This window comes from Pinus tabuliformis, chromosome 2_2, assembly GCF_031772625.1.
Source record: "Pinus tabuliformis cultivar Carrire ecotype Pingquan chromosome 2_2, CPIR1, whole genome shotgun sequence".
Taxonomy (NCBI): domain Eukaryota; kingdom Viridiplantae; phylum Streptophyta; class Pinopsida; order Pinales; family Pinaceae; genus Pinus; species Pinus tabuliformis.
This window is the reverse complement of record NC_142300.1, coordinates 543,062,417-543,078,190: the sequence shown is the minus strand read 5'-3', so window position 1 is coordinate 543,078,190 and position 15,774 is coordinate 543,062,417. Positions and strand designations below refer to the sequence as shown.

Below are 15,774 nucleotides of genomic sequence, written 5' to 3'. Positions count from 1 at the left end.
ATTCGGCACCATTGTGCTCCATTTTTGTATTTGGAACACCTATCACCTTGAGTGTCCCATGGCCCATTCCACTATGCCACAACTCTCTCCAACTGTTGCTGCAAGCGATGAGTGGAAACTCATTCTTCATCTGACTAGAAGACTCATTTGTGATGGCCACTGTCTGCTTCTTTCCCTTCTCATCACCTTTCTCTTGTGTAGGCGATTGCTACTGTAATTACCAAACTTGTGATAACCATAACACTTGACCTTCGACATGTCCTTCTTTTCCTTCTTGGAGTTGGACCCTTTACTGGATCCCTTCTTCGCTTTTTCCTTGCTCACAAGAGCAACATTCTTGTTGTCATCTCCCTTCTACTCAGAATTGCTGCTAGTACCACTGTTGCCTTTCACAAGGCTTAGTTGAAGCTCCTCCTGTGTGAAGTCATTCCACAAGTGTTCCCAAGTAGCAAAATTAGATCTTCCACTAACCACTTGCACGAAAACATCCCACTGCTTCTGAAACCCATTCAAGGTTGTTCTCACAAGCTCTTCATCATCGACCTTCTCTCCAATGGCTGCTAGCTCATCTCTGACTGTCCTGATGCAGGTGAGATAACTGATAACGTTTTCTCCCTTATTTTGTCTGGTGCTTCTGAGCTTCTCTCTTAGGATCATTTTCCGATTCATATTTTTATCTTGCAAAAGTTTGTTGATGGCATCTCACACCTTGGTTGTATCTTCTTCTGCTAAATCTGGAACTATGTGGTCCTTGACCCCATCTATAATAATACGCCTGGCCTTGGCATCATCTTTCCGGTACCCATGCAACATGATAGGATCTGTTGGTACAACAATATGTGCTATAGAAAACTCCTTCAACCCATGCTCTTCTAAAATAAGAAGGCACCGAATTCTCCAGACACCAAAGTTCGATTCACCATCCAACTTATCTTGATCCCTCAATCTTGTTGAAGCCATTACTAAAGCCCTCGAGAGAAAATAAAAATAAATATCTCTTCTACCAGCTAACAAAAGTATTTGGAAAACCTCACGGTCTCCCTCTGCAAGTGATGTCAAATGCTACTGGGCAACTCGCACTTCCCCTGTGACCTCACACTGCCCATTGGCCCTCCCAGAAACTCGTAGCACCTTCGAGAAATCACTCTGACAAATTTCTCTGCCTCCAACAACTAGATAAACCCACTCGCATTGCCTCCAGAAAATTGATTTGGAAACTGACAAAAAAACTATGTCTCTAGCAACCTGCACTAGTAAATTGGGAATTTGTATTGGTTAATTTTGCATCCTTCTTGCATAAAATAACACTGGTAAAATTGTTCCAAGTAAATCTGGAACAAACTAAAAAAATCGATCTGGGTATTAAACCCTTGTCTTTCTCTTCCAAAGCCCTGCACTGATCTACTACATAAACCTTTGTGCTTTAGATTTGCTCTGATACCATGTGAAAAATCGATAAAAATATTGCTTATTGCAGAAAATGTTAGACAGGGCCTGTGGATTATCATTGATGCCTCAGCTACGCTCAAGGCAGAGAAGGAAGGATGATTAGCGCAGGAGAGATAGAAAAGAAAAATTGATAAGTTAAAGTCTCGGTGGACTGGATGTTTAATTTCTGAGAACACCGTAAGCAGAGACAGTCCGAGCTCAAAAGCGTATTGGAAAACCAGACATACAGGTGTAAATAAAAATGCAGAAACCGTGGCCGGCCAGTTGATTCATCACACATCCAGCAATAGACCAGATAATACCTACGTTTCTGCAGAAAGTGAATCCGGTGATGAATACAATAAGAATTCTGCAAAAAATGTGACTCCTACGCTGGTTTCCAATATTATAACAGCTGACAATAGGCTTACGGAAAATGACAATGTTGTTCACAATCAAGAGGATAAACTGAATTCTGCAGAAGGCAAGAACCAAGGACGTTCGAACAATGACAACGCTGTCCTCTGCATGATATCAAACGATGAGGATACAGGTGGTTCGTTTTTCAAGAATGATCTTATCAATACCAGTCGACAACTTTCAAACATTGAAGTAAACAACACTGAGCCTATGAAAAATAAAGAAAACAATGTTGTCCTCCTCGGCAAGCGTTCCAATAGCATGGAGTCAAATTTAAGCAGTGTTAGAAGCATAACTGATGGTTTAGATAATTATGATAATAAAGAGAAGCCCAATACAACTAACCTAATATCTAACACATCCACTAATTTTTTAAACAAAAAAGTAGTTAATATTCCCTCTAATGAATTAAATAAGGAGGAAGTAGAAGTCCTAAATAAAGGACTCAACTTTGCCTTAGCCCCCAATCAGATTCCTTTAGAAGAAATTATTTGTAGTCTTGAAGATGGGGTTCAAGCTCTTAGGGATGAAGATAGAGAGCAGGTTAGACAAGAATGTGTCATAATCTTAAGAAAGGCAAGGCCTCCTAAAAGCAATTTAAACCATGAGCAATTAAGAGCCCTAAAAAGTTTAAGGAATAATGAAAACATTGTAATCTTGAAAGAAGACAAAGGTGGGGCAACTGTGGTTATGGACAAAGAAGAATACACCACCAAAATGAAAGACCACCTATATAACAGTGGTAGCTACAAGAAGCTAAAAGATAACCCTATTTTTAAAATTACCAAAATTGTTAAAAAAGCCATCAAGGATTCAAACTTGGATGATATAATGAAGAAGCGCCTGTCGCCTGATAGTGAAATCACCCCGCGAATTTATGGAGCCCCCAAGATTCATAAGGTTGGTGCCCCCCTCAGACCTATTGTCAACACTATTGGGGCACCCACATATGCATTGGCAAAATATGTGGTCAACGCTTTGGCACCCTTGGTTGGCAATACAAGCTCATTCATTAAAGACTCCAACCAATATGTGGAATTCATCAAAAAAGTAAAAATGGATCTTGGGGATAAAATCCCTTTGGAGGAAGTTGTTCAGGTTGTGAAAGAGGTCACAGATCCCCAAACTGCAAAGCTGGCAGAAATATGCCTTCGCTCCACTTTCTTCTCCTTCCAAGGTGAATTCTTTGAACAGATATCGGGAGTAGATATGGGATCCCCACTATCCCTATAGTAGCCAACCTCTTTATGGAAAAGTTTGAAAAGAAAGCTCTTGACACTTTCTCGTTGAAGCCCAAATTTTGGTTCAGATTCGTTGATGACACCAGTGTAAATTGGCCTCATGGAGACAAGGAGTTAAGTAACTTTCTAGACCACCTCAACAGTATATCTAAAGATATCAAGTTCACAATGGAGGTTGAGGAAAACAACAGTATCCCGTTCTTAGACATTCTCCTCATAAGAAATGAAGATGGATCTTTAGGACATAAGGTGTTCAGAAAGAAAGCACACACCGATAACTACCTTCATGCAGACTCACACCATCACTCGACACAAAAGATGGGGGTTCTTAAGACTCTTTTCACAAGAGCTTTCAGAATATCAAATTGCTCTCACATTGAAGAAGAAATAGAATATTTAAAGAAGGTCTTTGCTCGCAATGGATATAAAAACACTGACATCGTCAAGAGCATTAGAAGAGCTAGATATGGTAACATGAAGAGAAAACCTGAAACAAATTCCCAAGCTTCTAGTAGAAGGGCTTATCTACCATACATTCAGGGGGTCACAGACAAGCTGGCTAAGGTTCTAAAAAAGAATTGAAACCTCTTTTAAGCCCATGTCAACAATAAGACAAAAGATGAGATCCGTGAAATACATTCTTGATCAACTCCAACATAAGGGTGTTTATAAAGTCACATGTTCTTGCTGAAATTGTTATATGGGAGAAACAGGGAGAACCTTCAGGATTAGACTTAAAGAACATGGCGCTGACATCAAAAATGGTAGAACATGGTCTTCAGCACTGGCTGAACATTCAACTAAGATGTGTCATCATATCTGCTTGGAAGACACTAAGATTATCGCTAATGAAAACCTTAACTATAAAAGAAAAATTCGCGAGGCCCTTGAAATCATTAAGCACCCTCACAATTTCAATAGGGATGGGGGATTGGAAGTAAGCAGAAACTGGATTCCCTTACTCTCCCGCACAACATAATCCTCTTTCTTTGAGCCACCCCGGCCCCCCCCCTCCTTTTTCCTCCATTGATCCCCGTTCCTCTCGCAGGTTGATACCTCTCCATTTTTAGATCATTTCGCCCCCATCTTTCCTTTATTCCTCTAGTCTATAATGTCGCATTCGATCCTCATCTCACACATTAGCTCCTTCCCTATATCTCCCTCTCATTTCCTTTTCATGGTCCCCTACCCTTGTTTGCTTCCCTTTATTTAAAATTTTTCCTACACTAATTATTATTATTATAGTTATTATTTTATTAAGTATAATTAATATTAAACCATAAAATTAATAATAGTAAGCCTTATTATTAGTACTATGAAAATTAGTACTAACAACTTGGTAATGACTAACAACAATAAAATACTATTAATATTAATTTTTTTTTTTAATATTTACTCTTAATAAAATAAGACTATAGTTTTAGTGATTATTATATTCATCCTCATTAGCAATAGATTAAAATTTATAATTATAACATATGAAGAATTATCAAATTAATATAATTAAAATAAAAACTAATTAAATATTTAATATTACATAAAATTTACTTAAATAATTAATATCATATTAGATATTGCATTAATTTTATGTAGTTTTAATAAAATGAATCTAAAGTATTAGGAATTATTATATTCCTCGTCATTGGCCATAATTAAAAATTTATAAAAATAACATATAAATAGAAAGTTATTAAAATAAAATAAAAATAAATTAATTAAATATTTAATATCACATTAGATATTGCGTTCATTTTCGGTGGTTTTTTGCTTAGGGTTTTCTTCATCCTATGGATTTGCTGGTCCCATATTTATTCCCTCGCTCCCTTCTCTTCTTTGCACATTAGTCCTGAAGATGAGTCTTGTTATAGACTCGAAACATAGACTAAAAAATGGAGACTGTGGAGAATCTGAATAAAAAATCTCAAAAGTCTCACCACAGAAATCTACAAACTCTCACAACCAGTAATTATCCAATGTATTTAATTTTGAGCAAAATTAATATATTGCAAAAACTGAATAAAAACAAGATTGCAATATTCACACAAATAAACTGTGGAAACTCTAGTAGAAAGCCAATCACAAAATGGACATGATATTTTTGGATAAAACGTCCTTGGGAAATCCCCGAAGGGAAAACCAATTCTTCAGATCTGAGAGTTTTATTAATCTTTAGCAAATTTTGCAATTGATGAATATTACAATACTACTTGCCAAACCCTGGCAAAGCTCCAACAAAATATTTCTTCACCTCCACAAGTCGAGCTGGCCATTTGAAGGCTCACGACCTGACACGACCTCTCCTGGAAAATATGGCCTATACAACATCACATGTGCGGCTCCTTTGGCACTTTGATGCTCATGGCCTAGACGAAATTAGCCTCTCAGCTATGTTGGCAAGTCATACGACTCTCCTAGCAATCTATATGGCCTCCTCTTGGAAATCTTGGCCGCAACAAGGAATGTTAGCCTCTCTCAGGGAAAACTCGGTCTCTCTCAGAACCCTCATGATTTCAATAACTCGGCCTCCCTTTTGCAGAAAAACGATGGGAGAATTCCTCCCACAAATCTCGGAAACTACAAGAATGCCGATGAAAGAAAACTCCAGAAATATTCACTGCTTCAACTGCTGCTGAAACCCTCACTAGTGTCAAGCCGCAAACTATCATTGCTTCCTCTTCATTGCAATGAATGATCTCCAAGATTGCCAATCAATTTCCTTTATAATCTCTCATTAGAAATATTTTCTACTTGGAGATATTTTCTACTTGTGTTCCTAGCCTCTCTGACACCACATGAGACTAGAACACTTGTCCAAGCTACATCAACCAACAAATAATGGAGATGAAATAATGGAAAGAATGGAAAGTGGTAACTGGTAAGTATGGAATACCATGGGTGCACCACTTTAATCAAAGCCTCCACAGTGGTGTCCTTTCGATAACCCTAAGGCCTCAAAGGAGGTCCTACTGGATTAGAGTCAAAGACTAACCTCCCAGGTCAAGTGAGGGAACATAAATACAGTCAAGTTTTCATTCCTCTGGATCACCCCTTGATTCATATTATTATGCCTCAAAACATTAAGTAAAGGCACATGATTACAAAATGGTTAAGGTACCTACAGATAGATGACCTTCCTTCCTTCAAGTAGGAATGTTAGATGGGAGAAAGAAATCTGACTGGAGCAATAGGTGGGGGATCTATGGCATCATGTCACTGATCAATAGGACTACTCGCTGGTTTGTTTTCCAAGGAGGAGAAAAATTTCTCCTATGGATTGCCCGCTTTTTGATGGGTAACAACGACAAACATTCTTATTCGGGTAAAAGCTATGAGGAAATTTATCAAATTTTGGACTGTTCTATTGAGGGAAATGTTGTCACACTCAGACTCACCAAGGACGATTGGCCTGGGACTTGGCAAGAATTACTGAGTTAGGAAAGACTTGTTAAAGACTCAACAAATACAAAAAAATCTTAAAATATGGCAAATTTTGTGCATAAGCAATATGGTGAGTTTGATAACAAGTTGGCGGTGAATGTTGGTGAGTTTGTGGTGAGTGGTGACTTTGTTGGCAAGTACTCAAGCCAAAGAAGACTTAGCGAGACTTGTTTGTTTTGGTTGAGTCAAAATACATTGATTGAGGGGAAAACCCTCAGCTTATTGGCTAAATCCTTTGATCCTATTGGATCCATCAAACAAAGGCTGCAACCCAAAGTGGGGATCCTGGTGACACAACAACGACCTTTCTATAAGCAATTGGAAGATTTTTGTTTGCTTTTAAATCATGGAGTTTGTAAATATGCAACCCTCTCCTTGGTATTACGACTTCGTGGAGGTGTGGGGGTAAAGTACACCCTCTTCCTCAAAGCCTTGCTCCTTTAAAGATGTGGTCAATTGTAAACTCTCATTAGCTGTTTTGGCCCATACATCTAGTATAGAATAATGAATTTGTAGAAAAAATAGATAAAGCTCGTGTTAAAAATATTGGAGTAGGTGGTCTCCGAGCTACTCTCGTCATATGCCTCTAATGTAGTGATATGCATTTTAATGGATTCTGTCCTACCTCTGATTTATTGCAATGCATCCATTCCACTTGGACACAACACTATGATATATGTGTATGTTCAAAGGATGTTTTTCAATTGATGTAACGTTACCTCATTAAACAAGGCCTACTTAGTGGTTAGCATTCAATAAATTTAATATGACCTAATTTTAATATAGGGGCCATAGAAGTTAGGATTAGGGTGTGCCAGAACCTATTTAAAGGAGCAAGGAACTATGTAATGTTGTAAAGTAATTGCATTTTATCTTAGCTCTGCTCATTTGGAAGGTTGCCCTTGGAAAGTGCTACTGTAAACATTGCTATTAGTTCTAATATGAACAATTTTTTCTTCTTACAGGAACTATCATGTTTTTATTCTCATCTTCCTTGGATATTAGGAGAGACAGATATATAGAGGTTGATGACATGAATGAGAATAGTATTTCCTCCAGATGGGAAGGACTCGAAAGAAACTACAACTACAAAACTCCCAAATCCCTAATGGTAAGCTCAAATACCAACTGATATGTGCCCCAACTAACACATGGATAAGTAATGAATATAGAGTCCAAGAAGCAACCACACTGAGGAAGACACAAGTATTTGCTAACCATAAAACTATGCATTCTGTCATTGATTATATGTATATATAAGAACACGGGAACCAAAACTGGTATTTACAAGTTTAGCACAAGTGCCATGGATAGCCTACAAGGCTACACACTATTCTTCTAAAATAAGAGTTGTGTTATCCATAAAGGGAATACTTTGATGAGAAAAAAGCTTAAAAAGGAAAGCTAACACAAGAAAAGCTAAAAGCTTATGTTATACTGTTTACAACCATTTCAAATACTACTATTCGAGTTCTCATGAAATTGCTTTTTTGGTAGTGTATGTGCACAAATGTTTTTTTTTAGTTCTGACAACATTCTTTTTTGATTCTACTCTTTGAAGAAACCAAGTCAAGTCAGTTTCCTTAAGTTTGACTTGGCCTTGAGTCATACTTGGGATTTTGTCTCACTTGACTTAGACTTGCCAGCCAAATGTGAGTCAGATTGACTTGATGAATCTCACTCGCAAAAAGACTGAAATCATTAACAAACACACTAATCATGCTTGTTTTTCTGACTCTATCTCACTGTAGACAGTGAACAAGCCTGCCAACTTTCCAGAATCCATGGTATTTTGTAGTGTGTAATATCAGATATGTACTTTGAATCGAATTACTATTGATATTTGCAGTATGTGGCCATTGTAAACTTACATACCAATGGTTTTTTTTCCCTTGAAATTTGTTGGAATTTTTAATATTTTTAATTTTCTGTTTCAACTCCTGTTCTTTTCTAGAGTACAAGTCAACTTTTCCTCTTTGGCATTGCTGAGTTATTCTCATAGATTATGGTATCTGTTGGAGGGTCAAAAAACATTGCTTTAAATAATCACAGTATTTAAATCTCATGAGACATGGTTCAGACATATATGACCATAAATTGGCCATCAGTCAACAGGTTGACCCTATGTAGGCTTTTGTCTGCTTTTCCTTCCTAGATTGATAATTTTCGTCATGTTATGAAGATCAAAAGGATGTGAATATGGCTATGTTTAGAAGAGATGCTTGAGTGCTTAAATCAGTAAATTGCTTGGTTTTCTTTTCCAAGCAAATGGAAGTTAAATGATATTCTGTTCATGGATTTAGTTAGGGATCTTCGAAGTTGTTTTTAGTACTGTAAAGGTGGAGAAGCTGTGGAAATTTCTTCCTAGTTGTTTTTATGCACCTTTCAACTTCAGTACAGATGCACTGCAATCCTTTGATCTCTTTAAAACGTTTAACTACTACAGATATGACTAAGTAAGCACCCTCTACATGTGTGGATAGTTTAATAAGATGAATGTTGCTCAGAATGCAATTATTCTAATATAATGGTCTCTGTTTTGCTTGTTTGGTCCTAATGCATGATTGTTATTTAATATTGAATATTAATTTTGACATATTTCTGATGTTTCTGAAGCAGACACGGATGGAAAGATCAACCCAAAATCACTGAAGTTCAGGAAGAATACATTTGGGAAGCCAGAGGTGGTTTGATTACCAAATAGAACTAGAATTCTTTTTACAGATTGCTTTTGTGTCATATATTTTTTGGTATAGCTTACATGACCACTTTGTTGGATGTTCTCTGGTACAGGTAATATGGCCTTTTGAGAAGCATAATGGAAATGTGTGGAAACCTCCTCCTTTATGTTTCAATCTTTCTCATACATCTTCACTAATTGCTTGTGCTGTCACGACAAAGTCTTCAGTAAGCTCAGATTGTTATTTACCTGTCATTTTTAGAACTTCTTACAACCTGCTGCAAAGTTTTGGTAAATACGTCTTTGTTAATGTATGTGGGTCACCTTTCCTTTTTCTATGATCTGTGAGCTTGGTTATGTTCTCAATACTAAAAGCTTCTAGATTAAGCGGTTGGGATCATATTGTGGGGTTCTAGGCCCTTCAGCTAATGTTTCATTTGCGGTCTGTTGCATGATAGGTGGGCATTGATGTGGAGGAAAAGGGACGAAGAATGAACAGTAATATACTAAAATTTGCCAGGCGCTATTTTTCTTTACAGGAGATTGCATGGTTAGAGGGGATCCCTGATCCTGAGAGGCAACTACAGAAATTTGTACAACTCTGGACTCTCAAGGTTCAATAAATGACTGTTTTCACTTCTCATCTCTCAGTTTTCTGTGAGCATATAAACTAATTATGTTTTTTTTACTATAATTTGCAATGCTTTTTTCTTGGGTTGAATCTGTTATTCTTTCTGCCTGTTGGACCAATTCTTCTTCATTTGGAAAAGGCATAGATGAACAAAATAAATAGATGTGGGAAACAAAACCACAGAAAAACATTTTTTCTGAGAAATTACCTAGTAGCTACAGTTGTTTAGAACACTAGTTAGAGTATAATGGACTGATTAGAACTCTAGTGTTGGATGACAAGTGGATCCTGTAAACAAGTCATGATATGAGTCTGTTAGAAGGTCAGGGATTCACTTTTTTTGGTTCAACCTTTCCAATATGGCTTAGCACTCTTTATAGGTTGAAGATAGAAATGTCTGAAATACTTCAACATACTGTGGTAGAAAGTTACTGTACTAGCTGCATAAGGAAATGCTCTTACTTTCCTCCCTGCTTTGAAAAGTGAAGACATTATCTTAGAAATCACTGAGTATTAAGAAAGGATATGCATGCTTTTTATCTGAAAGGGATATATATTTTTTTGAAATGGTGATATGATTCAGGAAGCATATGTCAAAGCTTTGGGAAGAGGGATAAGTGGAGCTCCTTTCAAGGATTTCACCATCCATCTGAAAAATATTTCAGGCATTCAAGAGGATTCGTGCCAATGTGGAGATGCTGCTTCCCTGGTATACCATGAAAAATGACATTTTAAAATCCATTTTTTTGCTAAAATTAAGCCTGCTTCTATTTTTGGATGGTGGTGGTAAAACTAAAAATTGTATAAATATACTTCTCTTCAAGCAGGTGTATATGATGATGGATTGTGAGAAAGAGGGCATCACTAAAACAAACATAACTCATTGAATTATATTACGTTTGTAGGCATGAAAGGATATACTAGTAGTATGAGTGGTGTTAGTTTCCGTTTCCTTAATTTGAATAGTAGTAGTCGTTTTCTATTTTTCCTTATATTACAGGCACAGACAATAACATTGGAGGTTTCCAGAAACAGTGATGCTATTACAAGTAACTGGCAGTTTCTCCTTTTTCAGCCTACAGATTTACACTATGCTTCAGTTTGCATGGAACAAAATGAAAACCACTTAGATGGTAGGTTTCTATATTTTCTCAAAACAGTGAAGTAGCTTTCTCATGTAGGATAACAATATATTCTTTGGATATTCTGCTTGAGGAATGATCGTCCTTTATTTTAGTTTGCTTATATATTTGTAGATTTGGTAAAGCGTTTCTTCTGTCAAATTACAATCACTCTCTGAAATGCTTGGTTACACATATTTTCTTTTTCTGAAAGAATGCTCAGAATTTGCTGTTGTTTTTGTTACAGAGGAGGGAAGGGATGGAAATAGCTGTTCTGGTATTAAGATGCAAATCTGGAGGACTGTCCCATTAGTAAAGGATGAATCTTTCTCTGGGAAACAGGCAATTCTTGCTTGCAGTAATTCAGTCAAATTCTAATCATATAATTACTGTGAAAGTATGTGGAAATGGTGCCAGTGCTTCAGACAGCCAAGTACATAACATTGTGTTGGGTTGTGATGGCTGAAGTTATCCCATGTTGGGATGACAGATTGAGGTGCCAATGGGCTATCTTTCATTCTCTTGATTGTGTTTTATGGGAATATTAGACAGACAGTTCGAGTCTGGAAATGCTCAGCAATTGTACATTTATGCCATTGCCATCATCGATGGATGTTAAGTTTTCTCTCTCTATCTTCCATAATCATCTTTCCAAGCAGCAGAATCAGGGAAGTATCCTTGGTCTAAAAAGTTGGCCTATTTTGGAGGAAGAACCAGGTATTTTTAAAATTTGTTGTTGAAGTATATGTCTTTTGTACGTCTTTTATTTGTAGAAAAATATTTACAATCAGAAAACCAAAAGATGGAAGGGTATATACAATGATTATCATAACCTTGTTAAAATTTGGGTACCAGAGGACAAGGGTTTCCCTATGGTTTTGAACTTTTTGGCCTAGGGAAAAGTGTCCAAATTTATTTGTATTTTTTTTTCCTAAAGTGACTTTGTTATGAAACCAGCTCAAGAAAAGATAGAAAAGATAGATCAACGCCTTAGAATTCAGCCTCTTCGAGGGGGCAACCTCCTTTACATTACATAAATGAACAATTCTTGGATGATACAAATGAAAAGACCTCCTTTCTATATATAGGAGTCTAAGGGGTTATAACATAATCAGAGCCGACATAACAATAATAATGTAAGGGCACAATAATAACAATAGTGGGCTTCTATGGGGCACAATAGTAACAATATGGGCACTACATGGGTACATCAATATAATAAGTGGGTTATACTAATAACAATAAGGGGTTACACTAGTAGTATAGGGGCCTAACATGCCCCTATCCTTCAAAAAGCGTTGTCCTCAACGCTTGAGTAGTTCTTGATGCTTCTATATAAAATTCTTGTCCTCCCATGTGGAATATTCAGCAGGTAAGTTCTTCCACTTGATGAGATACTCTGAAATTGATCGATTTCGTAGCTGTCGGGTTCTTGTTTTTGTGACTGCTCCAGGTTCCAATATGATTTTTCCTTCCTCTTTAATTTCTGGCAATATTGTTTGAATTGGGATCTTTTGCACCTTTTGAATAAGTGGCCATACTTCTTCTTCCTTCTTCCATTCATCCCTTGCTTCGTTTATCCAATCTGGTTGGATAATATAAATAGCACAAAATAATGCTTCCACATCCTCATCCTTGAAGAGTCTTCCCATTCGGTAAGGTCGCCATTTTTTAAGTGCCTGTTGTTTCGTTTGATTTTGCACCGAAGTGGCGTTATCCTTTAAAAGTTGGAGAACTTGTTGTTGATGCTCGATGTGATCTTTCACTGCTTGAACCTTTTTCTTCTTGATATGTCCTTCTATCTCTAGAGTTTGAGGAGTGGTAATTTCTTCCAATCCTTTACAAGATATGGTCGGATTTATTTCTTGATGCTTGATGTGATCTTTCACTTCTTGAACATTTTTCTTCATTATATGTCCTTCTATCTTGATAGTTTGAGGAGTGGTAATTTCGAACAATGAATTACAAGATATGGTTGGATTCATTTCTTCTTTCTCGATGTGATCTTTCACTTCTTGCACCTTTTTCTTCTTGATATGTCCTTCTATCTTGAGAGTTTGAGGAGTGGTAATTCTTGCCAATGCTTTACAAGATATGGTTTGATTCATTTCTTCTTTCTCTAGGGTGGGGTCCTGGCGTATATCTTCTTCTTTTGTTGTTTCTTGATCCTTTTCTTCCTCCTCTTCATATTCTATGTAAAATAATTTCTTCTCAGCACACTTATGACCTTTAGTGCATTTGCTATCACGATTGTAACAAAGCCCTTTTTCTCTTTTTTCTTCCAATTGTTGTGGTGTAACCCTTGTAGGTTGTGTAAGGCTAGGAGAAACAACACTTCCATCTTTATAGTTGTGAGTGGTACACTTCCTGGTTTCCATAATTTTGCTTTCCACTATGTCACAAAGCCCTTTTACTCTTTCCAATTGTTGTGGTGTTGCTCTAAGGAAGGTGTTGCTCTTTGTATCCTCATAATGTGCTATCATTTTCTCCGTGAAAATTGACCACGTAACAAGTTGTTTACAAGAACAAAGCCCTTTGTACCATAAAAATTGATCTGGTTCTAAATATGAAGATGCAATACATACCTTTTGTAACAATTGTACACCATGTATATCAAAATATTGCTCCATCTGAAGTATCCAATTTACTGGATCCTTGCCATCAAACTTCTTCATCTTGATTTTTCTTGATTTTAGGAGCTCTACCTTGAAACAACTGTAACTCTGTACTTTCAGATCTTTAAGTTCTGAAATTGTGACCTGTAGTAGCCCTCTGTGTCCTCTTTCCAATGCCACCAGTCTGATCCAAATTGGATTCTCCAAGAAAGAGTTATGCACAATCTCCCAAGATGACCTGATTATAGACTAGTTCAGTAGAGCGAACTTGTACGACGTGCCACGAATCACTGTTTCAACCTTTGGATCTGAAAATGCATACAAAAAACTACAGTCCGTCCTCTTTCTGTACCTTCGTACGAAATTTCAATTCGATTCCCAGAGAGAAAGTTATGACGATTTTCCCCAGGTCACCTGTTTTGAATGTAATTCACGAGTCTGGAAAAAGACCAACTTCCTCAGATCATATCTCCGCAAATATCGCGCGAAAAGCTCTGAAATTCGGACCCAAGGTTCAACGAGATTTCTTCTCAAATGGGTTTTTTTTGCGACTTCTGAAACATCACAGAAAAAAAGTTATAGTGAAAATGCCACGATGACCTGTTTGGAGCAGCGAAACCCTAGAATCCAAAGCTCTGATACCAAATGTTATGAAACTAGCTCAAGAAAAGATAGAAAAGATAGATCAACGCCTTAGAATTCAGCCTCTTCGAGGGGACAACCTCCTTTACATTACATAAATGAACAATTCTTGGATGATACAAATGAAAAGACCTCCTTTCTATATATAGGAGTCTAAGGGGTCATAACATAATCAGAGCCGACATAACAATAATAATGTAAGGGCACAATAATAACAATAGTGGGCTTCTATGGGGCACAATAGTAACAATATGGGCACTACATGGGTACATCAATATAATAAGTGGGTTATACTAATAACAATAAGGGGTTACACTAGTAGTATAGGGGCCTAACAGACTTTATAAGTGATAAAGTCAATTTAATTTAAAAGTGACTTTATAAGTGGTAAAGTTACATTCTAATTTAAAGGTGACTATTAAAGTCAATGAAGAATTAGAAAGTGAAAAAACGACTATGGAAATAAAGGGCTAAGTGGCTGAGTTAAAAAATAGAAAGTAAGAATTAAATGCACATTTATTCTCATCTTTAGATTTAAATGAATCTCAGTCATTAGATCTTAGGGTAACCCAAAAAGTCATTTAGAGAGTAAAAGGAGGAGAAAAGAGATCAATTCATTCTTTCATGAGCATTTGAGAGAAAGAGAAAAAAGAGCAAGGAGAAAATTTCTTAGTAGTGAGGAAGTAAAGGAAAGCAGCGAGAAGACATTTCAACAAACCTGGGCAACAACATTTATTGGCACACATCCCAAAGCAAAACTGTACAACAAGATAAATGCACAAAAATTGAGGAAGAGGGACATCAGCAAGGGCAATTTCGAGGCAATCGTATTGATGAAATCCGTAGTTTGTACAACAGGTTTTGGGCACGCTTTTCGAGGCAGGCCGTACAACATTTAATGTTGTTTTGTTGGAAAATTTTTGTTTTGGCTGTTTACTGATTCACATGATTTTTGAGGTGGAGTTCAAGCACGGAAATCGAGATAAGTTGTAATTTGCGGTCATTGAAATTTTCACTGTGTATTTCAATTTCTCTATAAAAGCATTTTCAGAAATAAAGAAAATCTCTCACACTGGTTTTTCCCAAGAGTTTTTGGGGGTTTTTTCAGGGTCACATTGACCAAAAATCACCCTTATTTTCTGTGGCTGTCATAATTTTGTTGTGTTTTATTTCTGCAATTTCAGTAGTTGTGAAATCTCTAAATTTGTGTTTTCGGGAAAATATTGTCATTTCTAGATTTTAGAATTTTTATTATGCTTGGATTTAAAACTAAATGCATGGAGTGATAAGGAAAACTGATAACCGGAGTGGGGATTGAAATTTCTTCATGGTATCAGAGGGTGGTTGATTGAAAAGTGTAGTTTGGGTGTTATGAACTTAAAATCGTAACAATTAAATAAAATATTAAAATATTAAAGTATTATTTAAATAAAAAATATTAATTATAATCAATTAATTAGCAAATAATTAGTTAAATGAAGAGACATCAGTCCCCAAGGGACATGTCTCTTTGATTAGGCGTGGCCAGTCAACTCTTATTTAAGGAGCACCGCCTCAG

The 15,774-nt window shown here is 36.7% G+C and overlaps 1 protein-coding gene across 11 annotated transcripts in view; it reads left to right on the top strand.

Moving 5' to 3' along the window:
• LOC149193765 (phosphopantetheinyl transferase-like) overlaps window positions 1–11,586 on the top strand; it is a 99,418-nt gene extending 87,832 nt beyond the window's left edge. For 2 of the 11 annotated variants that reach the window (XM_089404928.1, XM_089404927.1), the window contains exons 3-8: window positions 9,144–9,211; window positions 9,321–9,518; window positions 9,666–9,821; window positions 10,422–10,547; window positions 10,839–10,971; window positions 11,207–11,586. In XM_089404928.1, coding sequence (XP_089261054.1) covers window positions 9,144–9,211; window positions 9,321–9,518; window positions 9,666–9,821; window positions 10,422–10,547; window positions 10,839–10,971; window positions 11,207–11,337 — 812 coding nt within the window. In that variant the 3' untranslated portion in view covers window positions 11,338–11,586. Of the gene's footprint in view, window positions 1–7,492; window positions 7,639–9,143; window positions 9,212–9,320; window positions 9,519–9,665; window positions 9,822–10,421; window positions 10,548–10,838; window positions 10,972–11,206 lie in introns of all 11 variants that reach the window. The other 9 variants (XM_089404937.1, XM_089404936.1, XM_089404929.1 and 6 more) reach the window with 9 other exon arrangements.
• The last annotated feature ends 4,188 nt before the right edge of the window (window positions 11,587–15,774 follow it).